This window comes from Bos taurus, chromosome 1, assembly GCF_002263795.3.
Source record: "Bos taurus isolate L1 Dominette 01449 registration number 42190680 breed Hereford chromosome 1, ARS-UCD2.0, whole genome shotgun sequence".
NCBI lineage: Eukaryota > Metazoa > Chordata > Mammalia > Artiodactyla > Bovidae > Bos > Bos taurus.
This window is the reverse complement of record NC_037328.1, coordinates 158044572-158070144: the sequence shown is the minus strand read 5'-3', so window position 1 is coordinate 158070144 and position 25573 is coordinate 158044572. Positions and strand designations below refer to the sequence as shown.

At 40.8% G+C, this 25573-nt stretch overlaps 1 protein-coding gene and 5 non-coding genes across 6 annotated transcripts; 1 reads left to right on the top strand and 5 right to left on the bottom strand.

Annotated features, from left to right (window-relative positions):
- Positions 1–4530: 4530 nt before the first annotated feature.
- Positions 4531–4603, bottom strand: TRNAF-GAA (transfer RNA phenylalanine (anticodon GAA)). Its single transcript has one exon. It is a non-coding gene; the product is annotated as a tRNA-Phe (tRNA).
- A 1277-nt stretch (positions 4604–5880) lies between these two features.
- OR2B28 (olfactory receptor family 2 subfamily B member 28) lies at positions 5881–6825 on the bottom strand. Its single transcript, NM_001390092.1, has one exon. It carries the CDS (start codon positions 6823–6825, stop codon positions 5881–5883), a length of 945 nt encoding a protein of 314 aa, NP_001377021.1.
- A 6095-nt stretch (positions 6826–12920) lies between these two features.
- TRNAT-UGU (transfer RNA threonine (anticodon UGU)) lies at positions 12921–12994 on the bottom strand. Its single transcript has one exon. It is a non-coding gene; the product is annotated as a tRNA-Thr (tRNA).
- Positions 12995–22033: 9039 nt separating this feature from the next.
- On the top strand, positions 22034–22107 carry TRNAM-CAU (transfer RNA methionine (anticodon CAU)). The gene has a single exon. It is a non-coding gene; the product is annotated as a tRNA-Met (tRNA).
- A 2818-nt stretch (positions 22108–24925) lies between these two features.
- Positions 24926–24999, bottom strand: TRNAT-CGU (transfer RNA threonine (anticodon CGU)). The gene has a single exon. It is a non-coding gene; the product is annotated as a tRNA-Thr (tRNA).
- A 501-nt stretch (positions 25000–25500) lies between these two features.
- TRNAA-AGC (transfer RNA alanine (anticodon AGC)) lies at positions 25501–25573 on the bottom strand. The gene has a single exon. It is a non-coding gene; the product is annotated as a tRNA-Ala (tRNA).

Below are 25573 nucleotides of genomic sequence, written 5' to 3'. Positions count from 1 at the left end.
TTTCAGCTCAGTTCAGTCGCTCAGTCGTGTCCGACTCTTTGCGACCCCATGAATTGCAGCACGCCAGGCCTCCCTGTCCATCACCAACTCCCGGAGTTCACTCAGACTCACGTCCATCGAGTCAGTGATGCCATCCAGCCATCTCATCCTCTGTTGTCCCCTTTTCCTCCTGCCCCCAATCCCTCCCAGCATCGAAACCTAAGGCACATTCTGTCTACATTTATCAATTACTATTTCCTGCAAAGAAAGCTTTGTGTGCACCTTATTTTCTAGCACAAGATATTCCAGGCTCATTTTATACTTTTCCTGCCTTAGACCTGGAATCCTCCATTGCTCCATGAAGCTGTGGTTCCTTTTAATGTAGAATGATATACAGAAACTAAGATCTGAATTTTGAATAATAAACTCATTGCTACTGGGATAGATCAGTATCCCAGTATCCCTATCATTAGACCCCCCCCCCTTTTTTTTTAGTAACACATGCGTGCGTGCTAAGTTGCGTCACTACCGTCCAACTCATTTGCGACCCTAGGGACTATAGCCCACCAGGCTCCTCTGTCCTTGGGGATTCTCCAGGCAAAAATACTGGAGTGGGTTGCCCGGCCCTCCTCCAGGGGATCTTCCTGTCCTAGGGATCTAACCCGCGTCACTTACATCTCCTGCATTGGCGAGTGGACTCTTTACCACTTTGGCCACCTGCAAAGTCATCACTAGACCTTAGGGCTGGAATAAAATATACATATGATAAGGATTTTATAAAATATTTCCAATTCAAATACAACGTCACAGATTTCTTTTTCATTTTCACCATTGCACATATGATCTTCCCTTCTTCCACAGGAAAAAAACCCTGTTCCCAACAACATCCATATAGTCATTCAATTTGGTCTTACAATATATATTTTAAATTTTTTCAAAATTAAAATATCAACACCATTAGCAATAACACATCTACTATGTACAGTTCTAAATTTCTTTGCTTGCTTTATTTGTTCTTGAATTGTATCTCATTAAGGGAGATAGAGTATATATACATAACTTATTTGAATTCTTTTCTCTGTGTAGTTATATTATAAATTTGATATACAGTTAGTCATTTGTTTCTGTTTTATTCAGTTTCAAGATTTGCTTTCCTTTCTTCCTTCTCCTTTCTGAATATGAAAAACAGCTCAAAATTAAAATTACATAAAAAAATATATATATTCAGAGTTTTGTTTCAATCCCTAACTCTTTTATCTCCTATATACTCTTGCCCCATTTTTATTAGTTTTATCCTTTCCTTCTTCCTACTTCCTTCTCTTATCCCTTCCCTTCCTTTCTTGTACAAAAACAAACTTTTACCCCTTTATATCTATAAATAATGTTATATATACCCTTTTGCATCTTACTTTAATAGAATAAGCTGGTGCACGTGCATGCTCAGTTGCTTCAGTCGTGTCCACCTCTTTGCGACCCCTTGAACTGTAGCCTGCCAGGCTCTTCTGCCCGTGGGATTTTCCCAGCAAGAATACTGGAATGGGTTGCCATTTCCTTCTCCAAGAATAAGCTGGAAATCATCCTAAATCTGTTGATGGAAATAATCTTTTTCTTTTACTGTGACATGGTACTTCATTGCATTAGAAAAGGAAATAGCAACCCACTCCAGTATTCTTGACTGGGAAAATCTCATGGACAGAGGAACCTGGTGGGCTACAGTCTGTGGGGTCACAAAGAGTCAGACACGACTGAGCAACTAAGCACACACACTATTGTTTTTTTAACCAATCTTTTAGGGAGCGTATTTGGATTCTTTCCAGTATTTTGCTTTAACAAATAATGCTGCAATGAACAATGAAGAGAGAAGGGAGATGTCTTTGTAAGCGTTGTATCATTTTGCACTTTCAACAGCAATGTGAGATAGTGCCTGCTTTCACACAACCTCCCTAATTGTATGTTTTCAGGCTTTTGAATATTGCCGATCTGATAGGCCATTAGGTACTGTATGCAGGTCAGGTAGCAACAATTAGAACTGAACATGGAACAACAGACTGGTTCCAAATAGGAAGAGGAGTATGTCAAGGCTGTATATTGTCACCCTGCTTATTTAACTTCTATGCAGAGTACATCATGAGAAACGCTGGGCTGGAGGAAGCACAAGCTGGAATCAAGATTGCTGGGAGAAATATCAATAACCTCAGATACGCAGTTGACACCACCCTTATGGCCGAAAGTGAAGAAGAACTAAAGAGCCTCTTGATGAAAGTGAAAGAGGAGAGTGAAAAAATTGGCTTAAAGCTCAACATTCAGAAAACTAAGATCATGGCATCCGGTCCCATCACTTCATGGCAAATAGATGGGAAAACAGTAGAAACTGTTGGGGGGCTCTACAGTGGAAACAGTGGCTGACTTTATTTTGGGGGGCTATAAAATCACTGCAGATGGTGATTGCAGCCATGAAATTAAAAGACACTTACTCCTTGGAAGGAAAGTTATGACCAACCTAGACAGCATATTAAAAAGCAGAGACATTACTTTGTCAACAAATGTCTATCTAGTCAAGGCTATGGTTTTTCCAGTAGTCATGTATGGACATGAGAGTTGGACTATAAAGAAAGCTGAGCACCGAAGAATTGATGCTTTTGAACTATGTTGTTGGAGAAGACTCTTGAGAGTCCCTTGGACTGCAAGGAAATCCAACCAGTCCGTCCTAAAAGAGATCAGTCCTGGGTGTTCATTGGAAGGACTGATGCTGAAGCTGAAACTCCAATACTTTGGCCACCTGATACAAAGAGCTGACTCATTTGAAAAGACGCTGATGCTGACAAAGATTGAGGGCAGGAGAAGGGGATGACAGAGGATGAGATGGTTGGATGGCATCACTGACTCAATGGACATGGGTTTGGGTAGACTCCGACAGTTGGTGATGGACAGGGAGGCCTGGCGTGCTGTGGTTCATGGGGTCGCAAAGAATCAGATACAACTGAGCAACTGAACTGAACTGAAAGAATTACAAACTAAATGCTAAAATCCCTGTTAAAAATGAACTCACAGTGCCAAATGTTGGCGAGGATTATGGAGCAATGGAAATGTTCATAAGAGTGTAAATTGGCAACACCGTTTTTGGGAAACTCTTTGGTATATCTACTGAAGTTGAACATATGCATATTCTACGACACAGGAGTTTCACTTTTAGTTATATTGCTGCCAGCAGAGTATATATATTGTATATATATTTACATCTGAAGACACACTTTAGCCACATTTTTTATAGTTCTAAACCAGAAGCAATCCAAAAGTCCATTAACAGCAAGATGAGTGCAAAAATGGAAGTTTATTCATAAAATGGTATACTATGAATGATGAAAGTGAATGAACTACAGCTACAAGCCAAAGTGATAAATTTCACAAACATAATGATGAGTGAAACCAGACACAAAAGATGCATATTTCATGATTCCATTTATATCAAGTTTAAAACAGGGAAAAGGAATCTCTGTGTTAGAAGCCACAACAGGGAGTAAGAAAGGAATAGTTAGGGAGGGAGCACGACTGGGGTGTTCTGGGGAACTGGTAATGTTCTATTTTTTGATGTTGGTGGTGGTTGTGTGGTGATTTCACTTCAGGAATTTCATTTAGCTGTACACCTAAGATTTGTGTACTTTTTAAATATATATACTATATTTCAATAGTTTTTATTTTTTTAAATCAAACCATTTCTAGAGATGAAGAAACTGAGAAATGGATTTAAATTATTTTTCCTCCGGCTTTTAAATATTATTATAATTATTGAAAAATATTGTCATTATTGAAGTTTAGTGAGTTTAAGGACACTCCAACTCAGGAGTTTCATCAGTTCTCATTCTCCGGTTTCCTCTTTTCCTTCTCCTTATTATATTCCTCCCCTCTTGATAACCACTAGACCACTGTATCTCCAGTTTCTCATTTTGTTTCTTGTACCTGTTATCATTCATTCATCCAACTATTCACTGATCTTTTAGCACACATTCATTAAGAGTAGGTACATGCACTTTAGAACTCAAAATGCCATGACTTTATTTAGGACTGAGGCAGGCTGTTGATTACCCACTAAGTAAGTAGCTCCTTTTTATTAGATATCAGAAGTTGCATTTTTTGTCTGTGTCCATCGGCACCTGGAATAAAAATTAACTGAGCAATGAAGTTTGGAGAGCTTCCTAACTGGTGACCACACTGAGATGCAGGAGAGGCATGCCCTGAAAGTGAATGGATGCTCTGCCCACTGCTCCTCCCTGTCATATCTTGCCCTATGCATATCTTGAATTTGGCTATTCCTGAGTTATATTTTTTATAATAAATTGGTGCGTGTGTGCTAAGTCATGTTTGACCCTTTGAGATCTATGGACCACAGCCCTCCAGGCTCCTCTGTCCATGGGATTCTCCAAGCAAAAATACTGGAGTGGGTTGCTGTGCCCTCCTCCAAGGGATCAAACCCATGTCTCTTAGGTCTCCTGCATTGGCAAGCGTGTTCTTTACCTCTACTGGCCTGGGAAGCCCCCCAAAAAAGTGCTTTTCTGCCAAAACCTGGGATTGAACCAGGGACCTTTAGATCTTCAGTCTAATGCTCTCTCAACTGAGCTATTTCAGCCCCAAGATAAGTTAGTAAAAGTATGTAAAATGTTCCCTTGAATTTTGTGAGCTATTCTAGCAAATTATCAAATCTGAGGAAGGAGTTGTAGAAGCCCTTGATTTTATAGTTGGCTGGTCAGAAGTACAGGTGGCCTGAATTTGTTATTGGCTTCTGAAGTGGAGGTATGAGAACAGGTAGTTAACTAGATGTGAGCTGAGAAAGGGGGTGGGAGCAAGAGCTAGTGACTGGAAACGGTCCATCTTGTGGAGACAGGAGTCCTAGAGGCAAAGAAAGGCTGCAATAGATGGGCATTTCTGGTCTCTGAATGTCACCTTTTGCTCATTATGCCCTCAATTACAATAAATTTAGCCTTGCAGAAAAGAAGTACCCATTAGGCACTGACACCATGACACTTCTGCTCAAGACCAAAGAGGGGTGAAAATCCCTCTTCCCCTGGGGAAGGTAGAGCTGGGATGAAAATCAAGAGATTTGACCCGAAACCCCTGCCTCTTCAATGAATATTGTCTGTGCAATCATTTTCACATTCCATATAACCAGCTTGCCGAAGGAACTCAGAGCAGCTGCTCATCTGATCCTGCCCACTCTCCCTCCTGAGAGTATACTATTGCTTAATAAATTCTCACTTTGCTGTCTTAGCTTCCCTGTCTCAACTCTGAATTCTTACTGCAACAAGAAGAGAACCTATTCTCCAATAATAAAATTTTGTGGAATTGAGCCCTTAATCTGTGAGGTCTATGCTAACTCTGGGTAGTGTCAGAATTAAATTGAGAGGGCTTTCCTGGTGGTTCATTGGTTTAAGAGTCCACCTTGCAATGAAAGGGACACTGGTTCCATCCCTAGGCTGGGAGGACCCCACGTGTACAGGGAAACTGAGCCCATGCACCACAACTAATAAGCCTGTGCTCTGGAGCCATACTGAAGCCTGTGCACCCTGGATCCTGTGCTCCACAACAAGAGAAGCCACTGCAATGAGGAGACCCCTCACTGCAGCCAGAGAGAGTAGCCCCCACTTGCCGCAGCTAGAGAAAGCCTGCACTGAGCAAGGAAGACCCAGCACAACCAAAAAATAGAACTGAACTGTAGGACATCCCAGTTGGTTTTAGAGAACCAGATATTGTGCGGAAAAAACCCTACGTGTTTGATATCAGAAGTGGTAAACAGAACACACAAAGGTTTTTTTTGACTTGACTTTTGAGCATGATTTTGATGGAACATCTATTTAAAGGAGGATATATTTCACGTTATTGTTGAGCTTTCCTATTCAGAATAAAGCATCATATTTTCTTGGACAAAATGGCCCTCCTCAGAAGTCTCCTCAAAGCTCCTTTAACATCCTTGTTCCTCAAGGTGTAGATGAATGGGTTGGCCATGGGAGTAATAACACAGTAAAACAGCGTCAGAACTTTGATAAGGTCTTGAGGGCTGTCCCCTGAAGGCTGCATATAGATGTAGATGCCAGGGCCATAAAATAAAGACACCACCAATAAGTGCGAAGAACAAGTGTTGAAGGCCTTAAGTCTCCCACCAGCAGAAGGAATTCGAAATACAGCTTGTGCAATATAACTGTAAGAGACAAGAATCATGGAGAGGGGACCCATTATCAGGAAGGTGGCCACCACCGCTAAAGTAAGCTCATTGACTGTGGTGTCCACACAAGCCATCTTAATTAGACCAGGCAGTTCACAAAAGAAGTGGTCCAGTTCTTGTTTCCCACACAGAGGCAGCTGGACTGTGAGTGTGGACTGCAGTAGTGAATTGGCCAGACCAATGAGCCAAGCAGTGCTGGAGAGCTGCCGACAGAGCTTGTGGTTCATGATTACAGGGTATCTCAGAGGCTTACACACAGCTACATAGCGGTCTAAGGCCATGGTGCCAAGCAGGACACATTCAGTACAGCCTAGCCAGTGAAATACATATGCCTGGGTCATGCAGCCTATATAAGTGATGTTCTTGTTGGGTCCGCCTAAGTTGAACAGCATTTGGGGTACAGTTGTGGTGGTGAAACAGAGGTCCAGGAAGGAGAGGCTTGTGAGGAAGAAATACATAGGACTTTGGAGTTGGGAATCTAGTTGGGAAACCAGAATAATAGCAATGTTTCCCAATAGTGTGAACATGTAGGAGGTTAGGAGGGCAAAGAAGAAAGGAACATCCAACCATGGATATTTGGTAAAGCCCATGAGAATGAAATCCTCTGGAAAACTTTCATTCATGTGCTTCATTGAATTTTGATGAGAGACACCTGCTAAAATCAAGAAAAAGGATGACTTTTAAAAACCTTGATTTGGTTCTTCCCTAGTGATCCAGTGGCTGAGACTCAAATATTCCAATGCAAGGGGCCTGAGTTCAACCCCTGATTAGGGGATGCCACAACTAAGACCTGGCATAGCATGCATAAATGAATGAATGAATAAAAACATATCTTTAAAAAAAACCCTGAGTTGGCAGAAGTTTTGATGATACCAGGGGGAAAATTATACCCTTATGGGGGAGCAATGGGGTATATCCTCAATAGAAACATTAAGGAATATAATAATTAAAATTAATATTAAAATTCACATTTGAAAAAATCCTCTCAGTAGAGAAAGTGGCTTCATTTTCCCCCCCTGTATCAGTGCCCTATGTGATAGGTTAGTGGACATTCATCACTTGTTTTGGCTATTCTGTATGATTAAAGAGGCCACTAGGAGGCAGTTTTCTCCTAGCTACCTTGCAGCTAAATGAGTGTACAACCTAAGAGGTGGGGGCTTGGGTAGGTGCTTAGATCATGAAAGTAGAGCCTTCCTGTAAGGGGTTAGTGCTCTTATAAAAGAGAACCCACAGTGATTCCTGTCCTTTCCACCAGACAAAGTTACAGCTATACGGTGCTATCTATTAGCCAAAAGGTGGGCTCTAATCAGACACTGAAACTGCCAGTGCCATGATCTTGGATTTCCCAGTTTCCAGAACTGTGAGATAAATGTTGTAAATAGGTCTCCTGGTCTGTGACACTTTGTTACAGCAACCCAAATGGACTAAGACATATGTCATCAGGGAAATGCAGATTAGAACAACAATCAGATTCCACGACACACCTATTAGAGTGAATAAAATCCAGAACAGTGACACCAAATGCTGGTGTGGATGCGGCACAACAGGAACTCTCATTCACTGGTGGGAATACAAAATGGTATGGCCACTTTGGAAGACACTCTGGCAGTTTCTTACAAAACTAAACATACTCTTAATCGTGTGATCCAGAAATCACACACCTGGGTGTTTACCCAAAGGAGCTGAAAACTTATATCCACACAAAAGCCTGCACAAAGATGTTTGTAACAGCTCTACTCATAATTGCCAAAATTTGGAAACAACCAAGATGTCCTTCAGAAGGTGAATGGGTAAATTAACTGTGGTACATCCAGACAATTCAGTGCTAAAAAGACACAAGCTGTCAAGCCACAAAAAGACATAGAACTTCAAGTGCTAATTACTAACTGAAAGAAGCCATCTGAAAAGGCAACATAATTTACAGTATGATTCCAACTATCGTACAGTATGTTTGGAAAATGTAAACCTAGGAATACAGTAAAAAGATCAGCCAATGTATAGGAAGAAGGGAGGGATGACTAGGTAGAACACAGAGGATTTTTAGGCAATGAAACTACTCAGTATGATATAATGGTGTATGCGTGTCATTATACATTTTTCCAAACTCACAGAATGTACAATACCAGACAGAACCATAATGTAATTATGGATTTGGGGTGATTATGACTTCCTGAATAGGTTCATCAGTTGTAACAATTGTACCAGCCTGGTGCGAGATGTTGATAAAGGAGGAGGTTATGCATGTGTGGGGAGTAAGGGTTATATGGGAAATCTCTGTACTCTTGCTCAGTTCTGCTGTGATATAAAACTGTTCTAAAGATAAAATCTTAAAAATCCTAATACTTCCTTACTGAGTGCGATGCAGAGTAAAAGGAACAATTCTCCTCATGGCCCTCTCCACCAAGTAAACAGGGTTAAGACTGCTGCAGGCTCTGCCAGGGCAAGAAACACTACAGGTCCTTGCTAATTTGGGGCAGAAATGTGGAGACAGTATACGAGAATGAATTCTGAGATTGTTATGAATTTATCATTGTTACCTTTATCAGAGAGGCTTGTTTCAGTTTACTGGCTGGAGCCATGGGTATGATTTTAATTTTTTTTCTGTTGTTTTAGTTAACACTAAAACCTGGGTTTAAGGGGTCCCACCTAAATGATGTTGACTTGTCAGAATTCCCTTAGCATATAGTAGAAGGACCCTGAAGACATGTGTGGGTTATGTAATATTTGCATTAACTTGATTGATGAAAACAGACTGGTGATGAGGACAAGATTCCTTGTAATGTCTCCAAAAACAAACAAAACAACAGGAATTGTATAATTTGATCATCTATGAGAACTGAGAGATTTATTTTTTAGGTAACAATAGTTCATTACATGATTCCACTGTGGCTAATGTTTATAAGGTCGTGGAAGTGTATACACTCCACAGTGATCAAACCAAAAAGATATAAGAGGATCTGGAGAGTGAAGCATAGATCTCTCTCTCTCACCCTCACTTTTGCTCTCTCTTTGTTATGTAAGGGTTAAAAGTTCTCATTTTTTGTAGTAAGTAATAAATCATATTTAAAAGTAAAAATGCAGATAGAATAAAAGCATGTTATTAAGAAATATGGGTATATAGAAGAAAACACTAAGTTATTAAAAATGTGTTACCTCAGGAGAATGGGAATTGAGAGTGAGAAATGATGAGGAAGGGAACTGCTATTTTTCATCGTAACCCTATATATTATTTTATTTTTTTAACTGTAAACATATATGTCTTTAATATAACAGAAAATTAAGTATGAAGGAATGGAAGGGATCTGAATATTTACCAATGATGGTGAAGGCATTGAAGGGATATACATTATCTGAAAGCATGGAAAGCACACCTCATCAATTGTTGCAGCACAGGGTCCACAATGTGAGGTGGTGGAAAATCAAGTTGTAAAAACAGCTTGGGTCCAGGATATGGAAAATCTTGAATACTAGGCAAGGAATCTAATCAAATTCATTTAAAAATGAATTTTTAAAATTCATTTTTTAAAAAAGAAGAGGTGTGAAATGATTAGAGCAGCGCTTTAAAACATTTATTATGACTGAATAACAAGGGATTCAAAAAGAGACCAGAAGCTGGGAGGTTACAACAAGAGTCTTTTGGAGAGAGGCTGAGAACGTTAGCTCTGGTAGTGGCAGTGGGAATGAAGAGCAGAGTAGGAATGTTGGAGAGAGGAAAGAGCTGAAAGAACGTTTGAAGTTTCAATCTGAGGTGCTGAGAGAATGAAAATTCAGTTAACAGAAAGAAGCATGTATATAAGAATTGATAGGAATACATGATTTAACCAAGAAAAGAGCTCAGAAAAAAAATAAATTTAACCTATAACAATTGGCCCTGAGGATCCATTCACTAGAGGATGGATTCCTGCTTCACCCAGATACCTCTAGTTCAACTTGACCAACTACTCATTTATAAAATATCATACAGCTACCTGAATTCATGACTAGGATGGTTTGTTGTGGTTGTTTAACCACCAAGGACGGGGACACAGTTAGAAAGAGGCAGAAGCAGAGGCAATGGAGTATGTCTCCAGAAAAGATAATAGACTACATTTGCCAGGAAGTTCATACATTTGAGTATAAAATGGCTGAAGACCAAGATCCCATTGACCCCACTCCACTTTGCAAATCCTCATTTTTTTTTAACCATTGGTTATTGTTTATATTTTTTAATCCTCAAATTTATCTTCAGAGTACTGGCCTTCATTCATTCATTTTAAAGCAAAAAGATAAAGAATTTATTACTGAGAAATTCTTTCTGATCTTCACATTGGGGTGTAACAAAAATGACAGTATTGGTCTTTAGAGAATTGCTTTTTGGTGGCTGACCTGCCTTCTGATTCCTCCCCATCTCCTAGATAATTGGATTTTTTTGGACATAATTCTGGGATTAACATGATTTTGAACAAATGACAACCATTGGTCTGGCATAATGAGAAACCATTTAGCTCATAGAGGTATCTTATCCTGCCTGATCTTGTCCAAAACTCAGAACCTTCGTTTTCTATCTCAAAACAAAACTGAACAAAACCCAATATCATCTAGGATGGTGTGAATAGAAAGAGACATCACTAGAACTTACCTCTTCTTATTTGAATTTGTATTTAGGAGATGTCTTTAGCTATAGAAGTTTAGTCAAGAGAAAGGTTGCAAAAGGGTTGGATTCCAACAATCCTGAGAGAGGGAAGCAAATATGATAAGGTCAGGGCTTCAGTAAAAGTCACTAAGGGTCTCCATATGCAAGTAGGGTGAATGTGATTCTGGAGGCATCGAATAATCTGTATTGGTTCCAAATTTGATTTAAAGGCAAATAAAACCAGTTTGCACCCAGTGTGTCAGTGATCCCATAGGGGCTGTCATTGGTGAATTAATTTCCTTGGAGATAGTGTCTATCTTTTGTTTATACTTTTGGTCACGATTGAAGATTGCATCAGTTCTTCCACTCATTAATTCCATCTTAACAGGGCTTCCCTGGTGACTCAGACGGTAAAGAATCTGCCTGCAATGCAGGAGGCCTGCGTTTGATCCCTGAGTCAGGAAGATCCCCTGGAAAAGGGAATGGCTACTCACTCCAACCCACTCCAGTATTCTTGTCTGGAGAATTCCATGGACATAGGAGTTTGGCTGACTATAGTCCGAGGGGTCACAAAGAGCTGGTCATGACTGAGACACTATCACTTTTCACTAGCTGACTAATACACTATGTTTAAATCTAAAGAATCAGGGCGTGAAGAGAGCATGTCCAAGGCAAAAAACAAAAACAAACAAACAAAACCAAAACCAACCAAATAACAGAGTCTAGGAGATGGAGAAGATTAATTGAGTTTGTCTATATGGCCTGCTCATTTTTTCATGGAGAACCTCCTACATAGACTTCTGAGGTTTTATATTTTCCTCCTCCCTAAGTTAAATGCATTAAGCAACTGTTCACTGGGCTGATTATCTTCCAGTAGAAAACAGAAAGTTATCTCAGGATTCCCAACGAATAGGACTAAGGATTGAGATCAGTCTAAGTTGCTTTATTTTATTTAGCTGTGTGGCCAAAAACTTCATTCTTGACTCTAATGAAATAGAAGATAGATATCATGAGATAAGCATGGATTCCAGAATTAGATCTGAATTTGAAATTTAACTTTGTCACTTTGTTACCGTGAATATTATTGAATCTGTTTCCTCATCTTTAAAGAACTGATTATAACACATATTTGACAGGATTGTTGGGCTAATTAGATGACAGCATGTCTGGAAACTCTTGGAATGTAGCAGATTTCCAATAATGGTAACTTGATGATAATGAGAGTAAGCAGATGTTCATGAATCAGTACAAAAGTGCTAAGAGTATACAAAAGTGACCTCACTTTCAGTTCTGCTCTGTGTGCAATATTTTAAGCTGGATACTTGCAAATGTGATTCATTTACTTCAAAATCACTTGGGGTGCTTGTGAAAAACACACATCTCTGGGACGTCCACCAAAACAGAATTAAAACCTCTGGGGATGAGTTTTAACTAGTTCCCAAGGCAATTTAAATGTATATTGGGCTTGGGAATCATTGCATTATAGAATCATTCTGTTGTTTTCTTTTTAATTATAAAATTAAAGTTTAGGTTCTAGTGGGGCCAATTTATGTATTCCCTTTAGGACTAAAGCCCTTCCATGAAGACTGAAGGAATACAAGCAAATGTAAATTACCATTATTATAATGTAGTAATATTTGGAAAATCATATATAAAACAGATAACATAAATGCTGAGTTCCCTAAAATCACTAATAAGTTTGCATGGGAGCTCAGAAATAGGCTTTAAGAGTTGGTACAGTTTTGTCCCCACCCCCACTCCCACCTCCCAGTTTAGAAATGAGAGGACAGCTAAGATGAAAAACAAAAGGGCTATTTTCTTTGTTTCCATAAAGTGACCCACCATCTTCTCTTCCAAGTTTTTGTTTGTTTGCTCGTTTCTGGCTCCAACCCTGCAAGGATGAACCCTCATCTCCTGCATTGGAAGGGCAGTGTCTTGAGGCCGGAACGTCGGCAAGTCCTCGCCTTTTCTTTAGAACTGAGAATTTTTGCAGTTACAGCTGCTTTTGCATGATTGAATCAAAATTTAACAGTAATACCTAGTACACTGGAGAAATAGAAGCAGTGGGGAGTTAATGAAGAATCTGGGTCCCCATGAAGAGGGAGGAAAAAGGAGAGGCCCCACTGGGATTCGAACCCAGGATCTCCTGTTTACAAGACAGGCGCTTTAACCAACTAAGCCATGGAGCCTGCGCATAAACCTGCATTATACTCGGTCTGTCCTTACCGTGAGATTAAATATTCTTGAGGCAGTTTGTGGGATTTAGAGCAGTTTACTATGAGAAAAGAGATAAACTTCAAGAAGACGTTTTGCTTACTTAGACGCGCTGCAGAACAGATACAAGCTGGAAAAGTTTCGGGCAGCTTGAATGTTGGAACCAACAGGACTTCAACTAATTCAATGGGAATCGTTCAATAAAAGTCGGAGCTACTCACTTTTTTCTAAAAGGGATGCTGCTACTGCTAAGTCGCTTCAGTCGTGTCCGACTCTGTGAGACCCCATAGACGGAAGCCCACCAGGCTCCCCCGTCCCTGGGATTCTCCAGGCAAGAACACTGGAGTGGGTTGCCATTTCCTTCTCCAATGCAGGAAAGTGAAAAGTGAAAGTGAAGTCGCTCAGTCGTGTCCGACTCTCAGCGACCCCATGGACTGCAGCCCACCAAGCTCCTCCATCCATGGGATTTTCCAGGCAAGAGTACTGGAGTGGGGTGCCATTGCCTTCTCCCTAAAAGGGATAAATTCTTCTAAAAGCAAACTTTGATGTTACTGCACCTCGACTTTTCGTAACTAAGTTTCTTCAGTTCCAGTATCCTAAGTGAGGTGCTCTAAAAATGGAACTCCACTAACTAGTCTAAGCTCGTTAGACCGCCGAGTCGGGGCACCTAGCGTTCCTACACGTTTGCACTCAGCAAGCGGTGACTTGAAGGGGAAGGACCGCGAGCGGAGAAGGCGGCTGGAAGTGTAGAGTTAAGCTACAGTCAGGCATATCGCTCTCTAAAAATCCAAAAAACGCAGTGTCAAGGTGGTTGTAAAGACTCAGATACACAACCATAGTTGTAAAGCCCCTCGGAGTGCTGAACGGGAGAGGGCCTAACGGTCCCCTGGGACCACAGAGTGTTCACTGGATCCACGTACCATCCTCCTTAGGTGGAGAGCCTTACAGTTCCAGAGAACCACCCACTGAACCCTACCCACCAAGGGCCCGCTTTCCAGGCAACAGGTCCTCAACTCGCAAAGAAGGCAATGCCTTCTTCCCTCTAACCAGGTTCCTGCACTCCGCTATGACCCGCCCTTCCCTCTCCCAAGTCGCATCCCCGGAGGGGACAGGCCTGAGATCTAGGTCTGAGGTTAGTACCTGATCGCGACTTCGGTCCACCTGAACGCCCAGAAGGCGACAGAGGTAGCTGACCGGGGGGAACCGTGGTAGGATAAAGCAGGTGAGGCTCGCACGTGGGCCTCTGAATATTCCCAAGGGTAGGAATCAAAGCTCCTATTTTGTACAAAGGAGCAGAAAAGCAGTCTATTTAAAAACTACAGAAGTTTCTTAATATGTTTTTGAAATAAGAAAAATGTTTAATTAAAGCCCTTTTGGAGGTAGTGTGGGAGCCCTTCTAGGATGCAGAATAAGTCTCTAATTTCTGTAGAAACATGGGTTCAGACCCACTGCCATATCCCAGGCCCCACAGGTCCGCAAACGGAACCTAAGTAAATAGGCTCTCCTTAAAAGCTAAAGAAAAACACTCCTGCTTCCGGAATTAGTTTAGATAAGAAGAGTTATTTCACCGAGGGCAAGTTAGCTAAAGGTGTGGGGGGAGGGTGGGGGGGGGCGAGTCGGGGGTGCAGCTCAGTCGTGTCGGACTCTTTCTGACCCTATGGATTGTAGCCCACCAAGCTCCTCTGTCTATAGGATTCTCCAGGCAAGAATACTGGAGTTGCCATTTTCCTTCTCTAGGGTGGGAAACCTCCCTAATCCAGTCCTTTTCTCTGTCCTAGTTGGGTGGAGTTTCCGCAGAGACATTCAAAACTAAAGAACTACAATGAAATAATATTTTCTATCAAGCAGGATTGGTAAAAAAACAAACAAAAATAATTGTTTGCAGTAGTGTTGCCTATTAGCACTTGAAGTCCATTGTATGAGTTTCCTGTGGCTTTTGTAACTAATTACCATAGCTCCAGTAGCATTTAAAGAACAGAAATTAATTTTCCCACAGTTCTGGAGGTCGGAAGTCCAAAGTCAGTATCAACTGGGGCAGAATCAAGGTTTTTGACAGGGTCATACTCCCTTGTGGAGGCTGTAGGGGAGAATCTGTCCTTGTCTCTTCCAGCTTTTGATGGCTACCAGCCTTCCTTGATTTGCAGTTGCATTTCCTCTGCCTTTATATTCACATCGTCTTTCTGTTCCATAATCTCCCTATGCCTCTCTCCTTTAAGAACACTTGGCATGGCATTCAAGCTCCATCTGGATAATCCAGGATAAATTCCCCATCTCAAGATCCTAAACTCATATCCCCTCTGCAAAGACGCTCTCATTTTTATTTATTTTATTTTATTTTTTTGCCATATTAAGGGTGAATATTGACAGCTTCCAGGAATTAGGGTGAAAATATTTTTGAAGGATCATTTTTTGTTCCAGTCTGCACCTACAGAAGTAACATCCTGATTCCTCCACCTACAGACAAGAGATTAACTGGTATAACTTCAGTTTCTTTCTCTTAATAAAATAGGAATAATAATATGAACTTTCTTATATATTACTGAGAATATAAAAGAACTATGACAACATCTGGGGCTCTGTAAGAATTTAATGGCTGTTAATTCTCAATGTCACAGCAATGTTCTGTGTGGGTCATGGTGTCAAGGAAACAAGCCCTTCCTTGGCTCTCTGGGATAAATTAGTAACATTTAGGAAAGACTAAGACAAGAACCACCAAAATTACCATCACACACATTTAATTCAGCAATTGCATTTTCAAAAAATTTCTCTAATACACACACTTATGAAATGCAGATGTTATTTATTTGTGTTGTTTATATTGTTAAATGTGACTTGTTAAATAAAAATATATCCATAACATGGAATATTTTGAGACAAAGGAAAATAAGCTATTTCTATGCTGATATGGAAATGGAGGCTTAAAACTCAACGTTCAAAAAACAAAGATCACAGCATCTGGTCCCATCACTTCATGGGCAACAAGATGGTAAAACATTGGAAACGGTGACAGATTTTATTTTCTTGGGCTCCAAAATCACTGCAGATGGTGACTGCAACCGTGAAATTAAAAGACGCTTCCTCCTTGGAAGAAAAAGCTATGACGCAACCTAAACAGCATATTAAAAAGCAGAGACCGTTACGTGTGCTAACAAAGGTCCCTATAATCAAAGGGTTTTTCCAGTAGTCAGGTATAGATGTGAAAGTTGGACCATAAAGGAAGCTGAGCACCGAAGAATTGATGCTTTTGAACTGTGGTGTTGGAGAAGACTCTTGAGAGTCCCTTGACTGCAAGGAGATCCAACCAGTCAATCCTAAAGGAAATCAGTCCTGGAATATTCATTGGAAGGACTGATCAAAGCTGAAAGCCCCAATACTTTGGCCACGACGATGCGAAGAGCTGACTCATTGGGAAAGATTGAAGGTGAGAGGAGAAGGGGATGACAGAGAATGAGATGGTTGGATGGCATCATGGACTCGATGGACATGAGTTTGAGTAAGCTCTGGGAGTTGGTGATGGACAGGGAGGCCTGACGGGCTGCAGTCCATGGCGGTCGCAAAGAGGTCTGACACGACTGATGGTACTGAACTGAACTGAACTGAAAAGGCAAGTGCAATAGAATAGATTTTGAAAAGTGCAAAATATGAGAAAATAATAGGCTTCTTCTGGTTTGCATGCAAAAAGCACATCTTTAACTTCAGGCGTGAAGTTATCATTCCTTATATGTTTGTGAGAGGAATCAGAATCCAGTGCTGGAGTGGAATGAAATAGGATGAAGACTGAATTTCAATTAATACATTCTAATAACTATCAACCAATTTCTGCTTATTTCTTAAATCTGTAAGAACATTTCAAACCATTTGACATACTCTCTTCCGTAGGAACTTTTAAAGGGGGTCACACGACTGCTTTAAAGAATGGGTCTACGATAGAGATTGGCAGCGGTGGGATTTCGAACCCACGCCCGCCGAAAGAGACTGGAGCCTTAATCCAGCGCCTTAGACCGCGTTCGCCGACGCTACCACGTAAGTGCCCCACCTCAAACTTCTTCTTAGCAGTTTAAAAGACTTGCACAAACCTGTGTTATTTTTCCTATTTTCCCCCTGTACATACAACTCTGTCATTTCATCCACTAATAAAATCCGCAAACAGGTTCCTACTTTAGGAGATTCACATTTGCCTTCTGTGCTATTTTTCTGATACTCGAAAGTAAAGGGAGAAGCAGCCATGCATAATTCCCTCAAACTCGAAGTCATAAACTCGAATCAGTCATTAAAAAAAAAAAAAAGAGGATGAGAAATCGCCGGCACAGCACCCACCGAAACTCGGGATGTAGAGATCAGGAGTCTCCAATTTGTCAACTGCGTTTGGGAGTCAGCAGTGGGAAGTTATTTTTTATTTCTTCACCTAGAAAACAGAGACGCTCTTCTCCCCGCTCACACGGAACTTAAGTCAGAGTTTGTGTGTGATTTCTTACTAAAGAAAACAACTGTGCAAACCGACCTACTTTTCGCTGAATGTGATCATGTTCTTCATTTATAAAGTTCAGGGAGGGGATTAGTTTGCTTTCAGTACGTGGTGTAGCATACTCTCCAAGCCCAGAGACTACTTGCTCTACCCGCTCCAACCTCACCTATGCGAACTTCGCGAGTCCACGGGTCTCCTCCCCACATAATCCCTGTCTCCAGACGGCTCATCCTTTAGCTGAACAACCTGATCCATTATATGCTGCACCGTTTAAGTGAGCCCTACTATGATCAGGGGAAGTCGTGTGTAATTCTTCAAAGGTCTGATTATATTATATACAGGGAAGAAGTGGTCTTTTTTTTAAAAAAATGAGATTCAGTTCAGTTCAGTCGTTCAGTCGTGTCCGACTCTTTGCGACCCCATGAATCGCAGCACGCCAGGCCTCCCTGTCCATCACCAACTCCCGGAATTCACCCAGACTCACGTCCATCGAGTCAGTGATGCCATCCAGCCATCTCATCCTCTGTCGTCCCCTTCTCCTCCTGCCCCCAATCCCTCCCAGCATCAAGGTCTTTTCCAATGAGTCAGCTCTTCGCATGAGGTGGCCAAAGTATTGGAGTTTCAGCCTCACCATCAGTCCTTCCAATGAACACCCAGGACTGATCTCCTTTAGGATGGACTGGTTGGATCTCCTTGCAGTCCAGGGGACTCACAAGAGTCTTCTCCAACACCACAGTTCAACTTCAGCTCTCAGCTTTCTTCGCAGTCCAACTCTCACATCCATACCTGACCACTGGAAAATCCATAGCCTTGACTAGACAGACCTTTGTTGGCAAAGTAATGTATCTCTGCTTTTGAATATGCTATCTAGGTTGGTCATAACTTTCCTTCCAAGGAGTAAGCGTCTTTTAATTTCATGGCTGCAATCACCATCTGCAGTGACTTTGGAGCCCAAAAAATAAAGTCAGCCACGGTTTCCACTATTTCCCCATCTATTTCCCATCTATTTTCTGGTCCCATGGACCAGATGCCATGATCTTAGTTTTATGAATGTTGAGCTTTAAGTCAACTTTTTCACTCTCCTCTTTCACTTTCATCAAGAGGCTCTTTAGTTCCTCTTCACTTCTGCCATAAGGGTGGTGTCATCTGCATATCTGAGGATATTGATATTTCTCCCGGCAATCTTGATTCCAGCTTGTGCTTCTTCCAGCCCAACGTTTCTCATGATGTACTCTGCATAGAAGTTAAATAAGCAAGGTGGCAATATACAGCCTTAACGTACTCCTTTTCCTATTTGGAAGCAGTCTGTTGTTCCATGTCCAGTTCTAACTGTTGCTTCCTGATCTGCATATCAGAATTTTCCACAGTTTATTGTGATCCACACAGTCAAAGGCTTTCTATATTTTTTAGTTAAAGAGAAAATGTATGGAAAAGTATCAAAGGAGAGTGCCCGAGAGCAATTTGAAAGTAGAGACTAGTTAGGATATATTCAGTCTACTACTATTGCTGACATCACTTAATCCATGATGGAGGGACAGGGATGTTTTTTAAAAGTAACTGAAATAGTCTGTGAAATATTTGGGATCTTAGGGTAAAAAGTATAGCATTTTGAAGGTAAACTTTTGTTACAAAGTGTTGCTAAATGAACTAAATTATGTAGAATTTTAATGAAGTAATCACATAACATTTTATCAATAATAAAATATTCCTGTTCAGTAGAAAACTGAAATTTTATCTGTGATTGTTAGTTCTGTAAAATCACAGATGATTGCCGGGAGCCACCACGGGAGATCCCACCCATGACAAAGGTCATGCGGACAGAACCCGACAGGCAAAGGCGGATCAGGCCTCAAGGGACCCCCTGAATCTGCTCGAGCATCCACCCCAAAACCAAAATCTGTCTCTCTTACTATTTTGTGCCTTTCACCAACTCTTCTGACATTAACAGGGGCTATCCCCGACCACCTTTCTCTGGAAAAAGTCAACTTAGGGTTTTAGTTAATAAGTCTCCTGGGCATGAAAGGAATATTTCTATTTTAACCCTCTGTTGGCATTCTAGCTTGCCTGACAGGTTTATCCATACTCTTGCAATTAGCACACTTGATTGTTCACAACTCCCCAACCTTGAAAGGCACGGAAGCCAAAAACATTTCTAAAAATCCTAATGAGCATAGAGTCCTTTAAGGGATGAAAATTATTAGAATAGACAGTACTGGTAAAGGGCTTCATTATTGGGCCAATGCTTGCTGCCAAGTTCCCATATCCCTTATCCATTGTGCACCTGGGAATGCGTTAGTTAACACAGTTGGAATGTAAGAAAAACAAGTAGCAGGCCTTGGAGTTAACCATATCAGACCTTTGAGCTAATTTGGTTCTTTCTTTGTTGTGACCCACTGCACCTTTGCTCCGTGAGAATGTAACTGTTTGAGTACTTTCTGAGGCTGGGAGAAATAAAGAAGAAACACTTTAAGGGAAAACAAGTTTTCTGGCTGATCAGCCTTTATCAATAAAGGGTCATAAAATGTTCACAGGCCTCCAAGGCCACAAGATAATGTACACAACATTGTTTATGGGAAAGGTATGCAGAAAAAATCCTGGTTTTGATAAAGACAAAACAGATGTACTGTTTGGGCTGACTCTATATGACTTTGCATCTTTCATTTCCCTCTATGTACAAGTCAAGGTATTAAAAGTTCCTTTTGAAAATAAGTTATGGGCCTCGCTCACCAAAGCTTGGTCTCCCCGTGTCGTTCTTTTTTCCTTTTCTCTCTTTTTCTCTCTCTCTTCTTCTTTCAAGATGACTCCTTGGAACACAGTAGCTTTATTGGCTTCTGTGTTAATCAAGGAAGATCAAGCCTCTTTCTCTTCGCTTTTTTTACTTTCCTTATCGCATATGCCGTCATCCTGAGGGTACCCCTGGATCCTGCTGGGCTGGACCCCGGCAGATGATAACCACTCTGTCACTACACCTACTAGCACAGGACTTGACACATCATAGGTACTCAGGAAAATTTTAGTCAGTTGTATAGTACCCATACATTAAGGTAGGGGTTTTCATCCAATAAAAACTTACTGAAACCATACAATGTACCAGTCACTATTTTAAGTCTGGGATGGGAACGGTGAACAAGGAAAAAAACAAAGTCGATGCCCCTTGTCGAGCATTATATTCTAGAAGAAAAGACAGACAATAAACAATGCAGGACACTGGGGTTTGATCCCTGGATCAGGAAAATCCCCTGGAGAAGGGAATGGCAATCCACTCCAGTATTCTTGCCTAGAAAATTCCATGGGACAGAGGAGCCTGGTGGGCTAATGTAGTCGATGGGCGTCACAAAGAGTCGAACACGACTGAGTGGCTTCATAGTCATAGTTAAGTGAGCCCGAGTTCTACTGCTTCTCATCTACTGAGTAGCCACAAGCCCTATCGGCAAGTCACTTAAACTTATTCAGTTCTTACTTTTATCATATGTAAATGATATGACAATAATTAAAGTTGCCTACAGTGATAGACGATAGATGGCCACTACATGTAACACACATATAAGAGTACTTGCCCGTAATATGCACTCAATACAGTTTGCTATCATCATTTGTATCATTTATTAGTATTCATTGAACAACTTTTTTGTATGTCGAATTCAGTCTTTTAAATAATACTGTGAATATTATCCTATTTACAGATAATGAAGTTTTAAAAAATTGACATATTCTCAAAAAAACCAAGTGAATTATTTTTCCTAACTTAATAGATGGCACACACAAGATTTACACTTCAGTCCTACAATATCTATTTAGGACATTTTTCACTTTGCCAGATTGAAATCCAGTGTATTGTTTCTCCATTTTCAATCATCTCACCTCATTTCTTCCACCTTATCTCGCCTCTGTTTACATTATTCTGGACTTTTAGCCAGAATAGAAAGGCCTTCAGATCACGGACTTGGTCAGACATGGATTTAAGGGGAATACTGGCAGACAAAGAAGATGCAGAGCTAGATAAGGATACTCCAGCTTCGCCCTCAGCAGAGCTAAGCATATTTCTGTGTCCTCACTGTTTCAGTCTGGAAATCTTCCAGCCTGTGGACCCAACTCAGGCCCCTCGTATCTGTATGCCACTTTCTACACACGTAGTTGTGAAGTAGGGCACAGTGAAATCTAATGAAGTCTGATGTCTGCCAGCAGTAAGTGGTATTTAAAGCATGTGTGTGTGTGTGTTAGTCGCTCAGTCATGTTCGACTCTTCGAGACCCCATGGGACTGCAGCCCACCAGGCTCCTCTGTCCATGAGATTTTCCAGGCAAGGATACTGGAGTGGGTTGCCATTTAAAGCATAAGTGGGAGAAAAAAAATTCACCGTGTTGCATATTTATTCATGGATGAAATCCTGAAATAATTTTTGATCATTATGACATACTCAGAGCAACAGTCATATATGCCACAGCACATACTCTTATCTTGCACTCTGTTTGAAAAATATAACTTCTCAGAAAAATTTGTATAAAACATGAAAGAGAATCGATAGTTTCTATGAAACCTTTTGTCTCAGAGCCTTCTTAGCGCAGTAGGCAGCGCGTCAGTCTCATAATCTGAAGGTCCTGAGTTCGAACCTCAAGAGAAGGCACAGTAGTTTTCTGACTCCTACATGCTTTCAATTTGAGAAAGAAGCGGGGTAAGGAACAAAATTCCCTATCCCACCAATCAAGTTCTGTGTGAAATCTAGGCCCCAGGACTAACTCCCTGTCAACATGATGCGATTATAAATGGAACTGTAGTCCTTCAAGAAAGTTTAGCTGATTTCTTTCGAACCAGGTTCCTTAGGCAGCAAAGCAGTTTTTCAATATGTTTCCTATAACCATAATCTGGATTAACCGTCTCTGCTGCACTAGAAAATTAGCAAAATTTATTACCTTAAAATAGCATACTGCCAAGTCACTTCAGTCGTGTCCGACTCTGTGTCATCCCAGAGACAGCAGCCCACCAGGCTCCCCCGTCCCTGGGATTCTCCAAGCAAGAACACCGGGAGTGGGCCACCACCTCCTTCTCCAGTGCATGAAAGCGATGAAAGTGAAATCGCTCAGTCGTGTCCACCTCTTAGCGACCCCATGAACTGCAGCCTACTAGGCTCCTCCATCCATGGATTTTCCAGGCAAGAGTACTGGAGTGGGGTGCCATTGCCTTCTCCATAAAATAGCATAAATTTATTATTTTACAACTCTGGAGGTCAGAAGTCTGAAATGGGTCTTGTGGGATTAAAATCAAGGTGTAGCCGAGCTGCCCCTCTCTAGAGGTCTTGGGGAGAAAATTACTCCTTGCTTTTTTCTAGCTTCTAGAGGATGCTCCTATTCCTTGACTCATGTTCACTTCACTCGACCTCTCTTCTGTTGTCTCATCTCCTTTCTAACTCTGACTCAGCTACCACCCTCTTATAAGCGACACTTTGATTACATAGAGCCACCCAAATATCCAAGATAATCTCCCTATCCTCCAGATTCTTAATTCACATTCCTTTTTGCTGGCAAGATAACATATTACCCAGGTTTTAGAGATTAGGAAATGGGCATCTCAGGGTGGGGGGTGTGAGACATAATTATACCTACCATAGTCTTTCCTGCTGGTCCCCAAAGATTCACACTTGTGTCACATGAAAAAAATATTCACTCCATTCCAATTTTCCCCAAATCTTAACTCATTTCACCATCAACATATCTAAATCTTGTCCTTTCAAAACTTCCAATATCATCACCTAAATCACCCAGATTTGGAATGAAGGCTCTGTGTATAATCAATTCTTATTTTATTTTATTGATTGCTTCTTTATGTGCTAGATATCCTTCTAAATATTTTATATGGTATTTACTCCACAAGTCCTCCCATTAACTCTGTTAGGTAGGCTTATATACTATTTCTCTTTTATACATGAAGATAGTGATGCCCACTGAGAGTTACCAAAGCTCCCGTAACTAATAAGTGGAACAGTTGAGATTTGAGTACAGGCAGTGGAACTAGTTAAATAAAGCCCTAATCAAAATGAACAGAAGTGAATCCAGGCCATTGTTGGGCGGAAGGGGCATCAGTTTTCTATTTAATATGCTACTCAAGTTCTTAGAGTAATATAGTAGCCACTTTGTAACCATTTCTCATTAAAAAGTTAAAAAAATTATATTTTAACATGTCAGTGATTTTATTAAAGAACAGATGACACTCTGGTTAGTCCAGCTCTATTCCTATGCTGTCCCCATACTCTTTCATTGCTTTATTCTTCTCCGCAGACTTCATCAGTATCTTATATGCTTACTTATTTTATATATTAATTTTCTTTATTTTTCATGTCACCCCCGCAGAATGTGAGAATCCGTGACAGCAGTGCTTTTTGTTAGCTTTGTTTGCTACTGTATTTCCTGCCCTTAGAAATATTCCTGGTGGTGGTTACTGGAGGCAGCAGGGGATGAGGGGTGGCAGGCAAAATGAGTGAACGTGGTCAAAGGGTGCAAACTTCCATTTATGAGATAAATAATCCTGGGATGTAATGCACAGGTTTGGTGACTATAGTAACAATTATTGAATTGCATATTAAAAGTTGCTAAGACAGTAGATCTTAAAAGTCCCATAATATGGAAAAAATGTAACTGAAAATAAAAGGAAAGACAGACAGAAATATGCCTGGTATATAAAAAACCAGCAGCTTACATTGTTGAATTAATTGATGAATCAATAGGAGACCCCCCCCCCCCAAAAAAAAAAGATAAGGAAGCTCCATAAGTCTCTAGGGCTGAATCTAAGTTTCCTTAGATATCTGCAGAATTCTCCAGCTTGCTCTTTTTCAACAGCGACTTTGTCCTAGCTCTAGGGTGTTTGTATCTAGGACATTTTTCCTTCAGTGATCATCATTCCCTGAAATACTCTAATGTTTTCCTTAAGAGAGATAGCATGGGAATATACTGTTCTTCCTCATAGTCCCTTCAAAATGTCAAGCCACGACCCTGCAAAACATCCTAATTTCCTTTGTAGCTAGTAATAGGTTCATTGTTCATTATCTTATTTAATGAAATCAATTGTAGAGCTAGAGATTGTTAGAGTCTAGAGAGATTATACATATCTTTCTCTCTGGATACTTTTAAAACAGTAACACACACTGTAGGTGATCAAAAACTTTTACCAACAGTATTAATGGCAAAACCTATTTGAAAAGTGATTGAGTATAAAGTCACATGCAGTATTAGGTGGCTTGCATTTGAATTGTCATCTCTTAAGAATGTACTTCTTTTAAAAGTAAGGAATCTGAGGCAGGTTGCAATCAAACAACCTATAATGTATCTGATAGAGTTCTAGGGCTGTTAACTTTCGTTGAGAATTTGTGGAGGATCAGTAAGAAGACACAGTTAACTAGCCAAAATAAAATTTTCAGGAGTTTGCCCTACCTACCTTCGAGCAAAAAGGTAAGGCCCTACTGGGAGTCGAACCCAGGATCTCCTGTTTACGAGACAGGCGCTTTAACCAACTAAGCCATAGAGCCACCTGAGTGACTATAGGAGAGTTAAATCTACCTCATTTTACTTTGCTCCAATAGGGCGCAGGAATGGGGGGAGCTTAAGGAAAAAAAAAAGACTACACTACCCTGTAGATGGCTCTGAGATGAACTGAGAAAGTAGCATTGACATATATAAATACTATCACGTATAAAGTGGGAAGTTGCTATATAACACAGGGAGTCCAGCCTGGAGCTCTGTGATAACCTAGAAGGGTGGGGGATGGGAGGTGGAAGGCTAGAGGGAAGGGAGGCAAGTTCCAGAAGGAGGGGATATGTATATAATTACGACTGATTAGCATGGTTGTACGGCAGAAACCAACAGAATATTGTAAAGCAACATTCTCCAATTACAAAAATAAAAGGTTGACAAATAAGTTTGAGCAAATCAGCACGAGTTATGAGTGACAAGTTTCAACAGGTAGGAAAAACTAAGAAACCATTTTGAGTAGTTCTGAAGAACTGCTACACAAGAAGCCAAATTCTAACTGGAGGTGCCGGGGATTGAAACCCGGGGCCTCGTGCATGCTAAGCACGCGCTCTACCACTGAGCTACACCCCC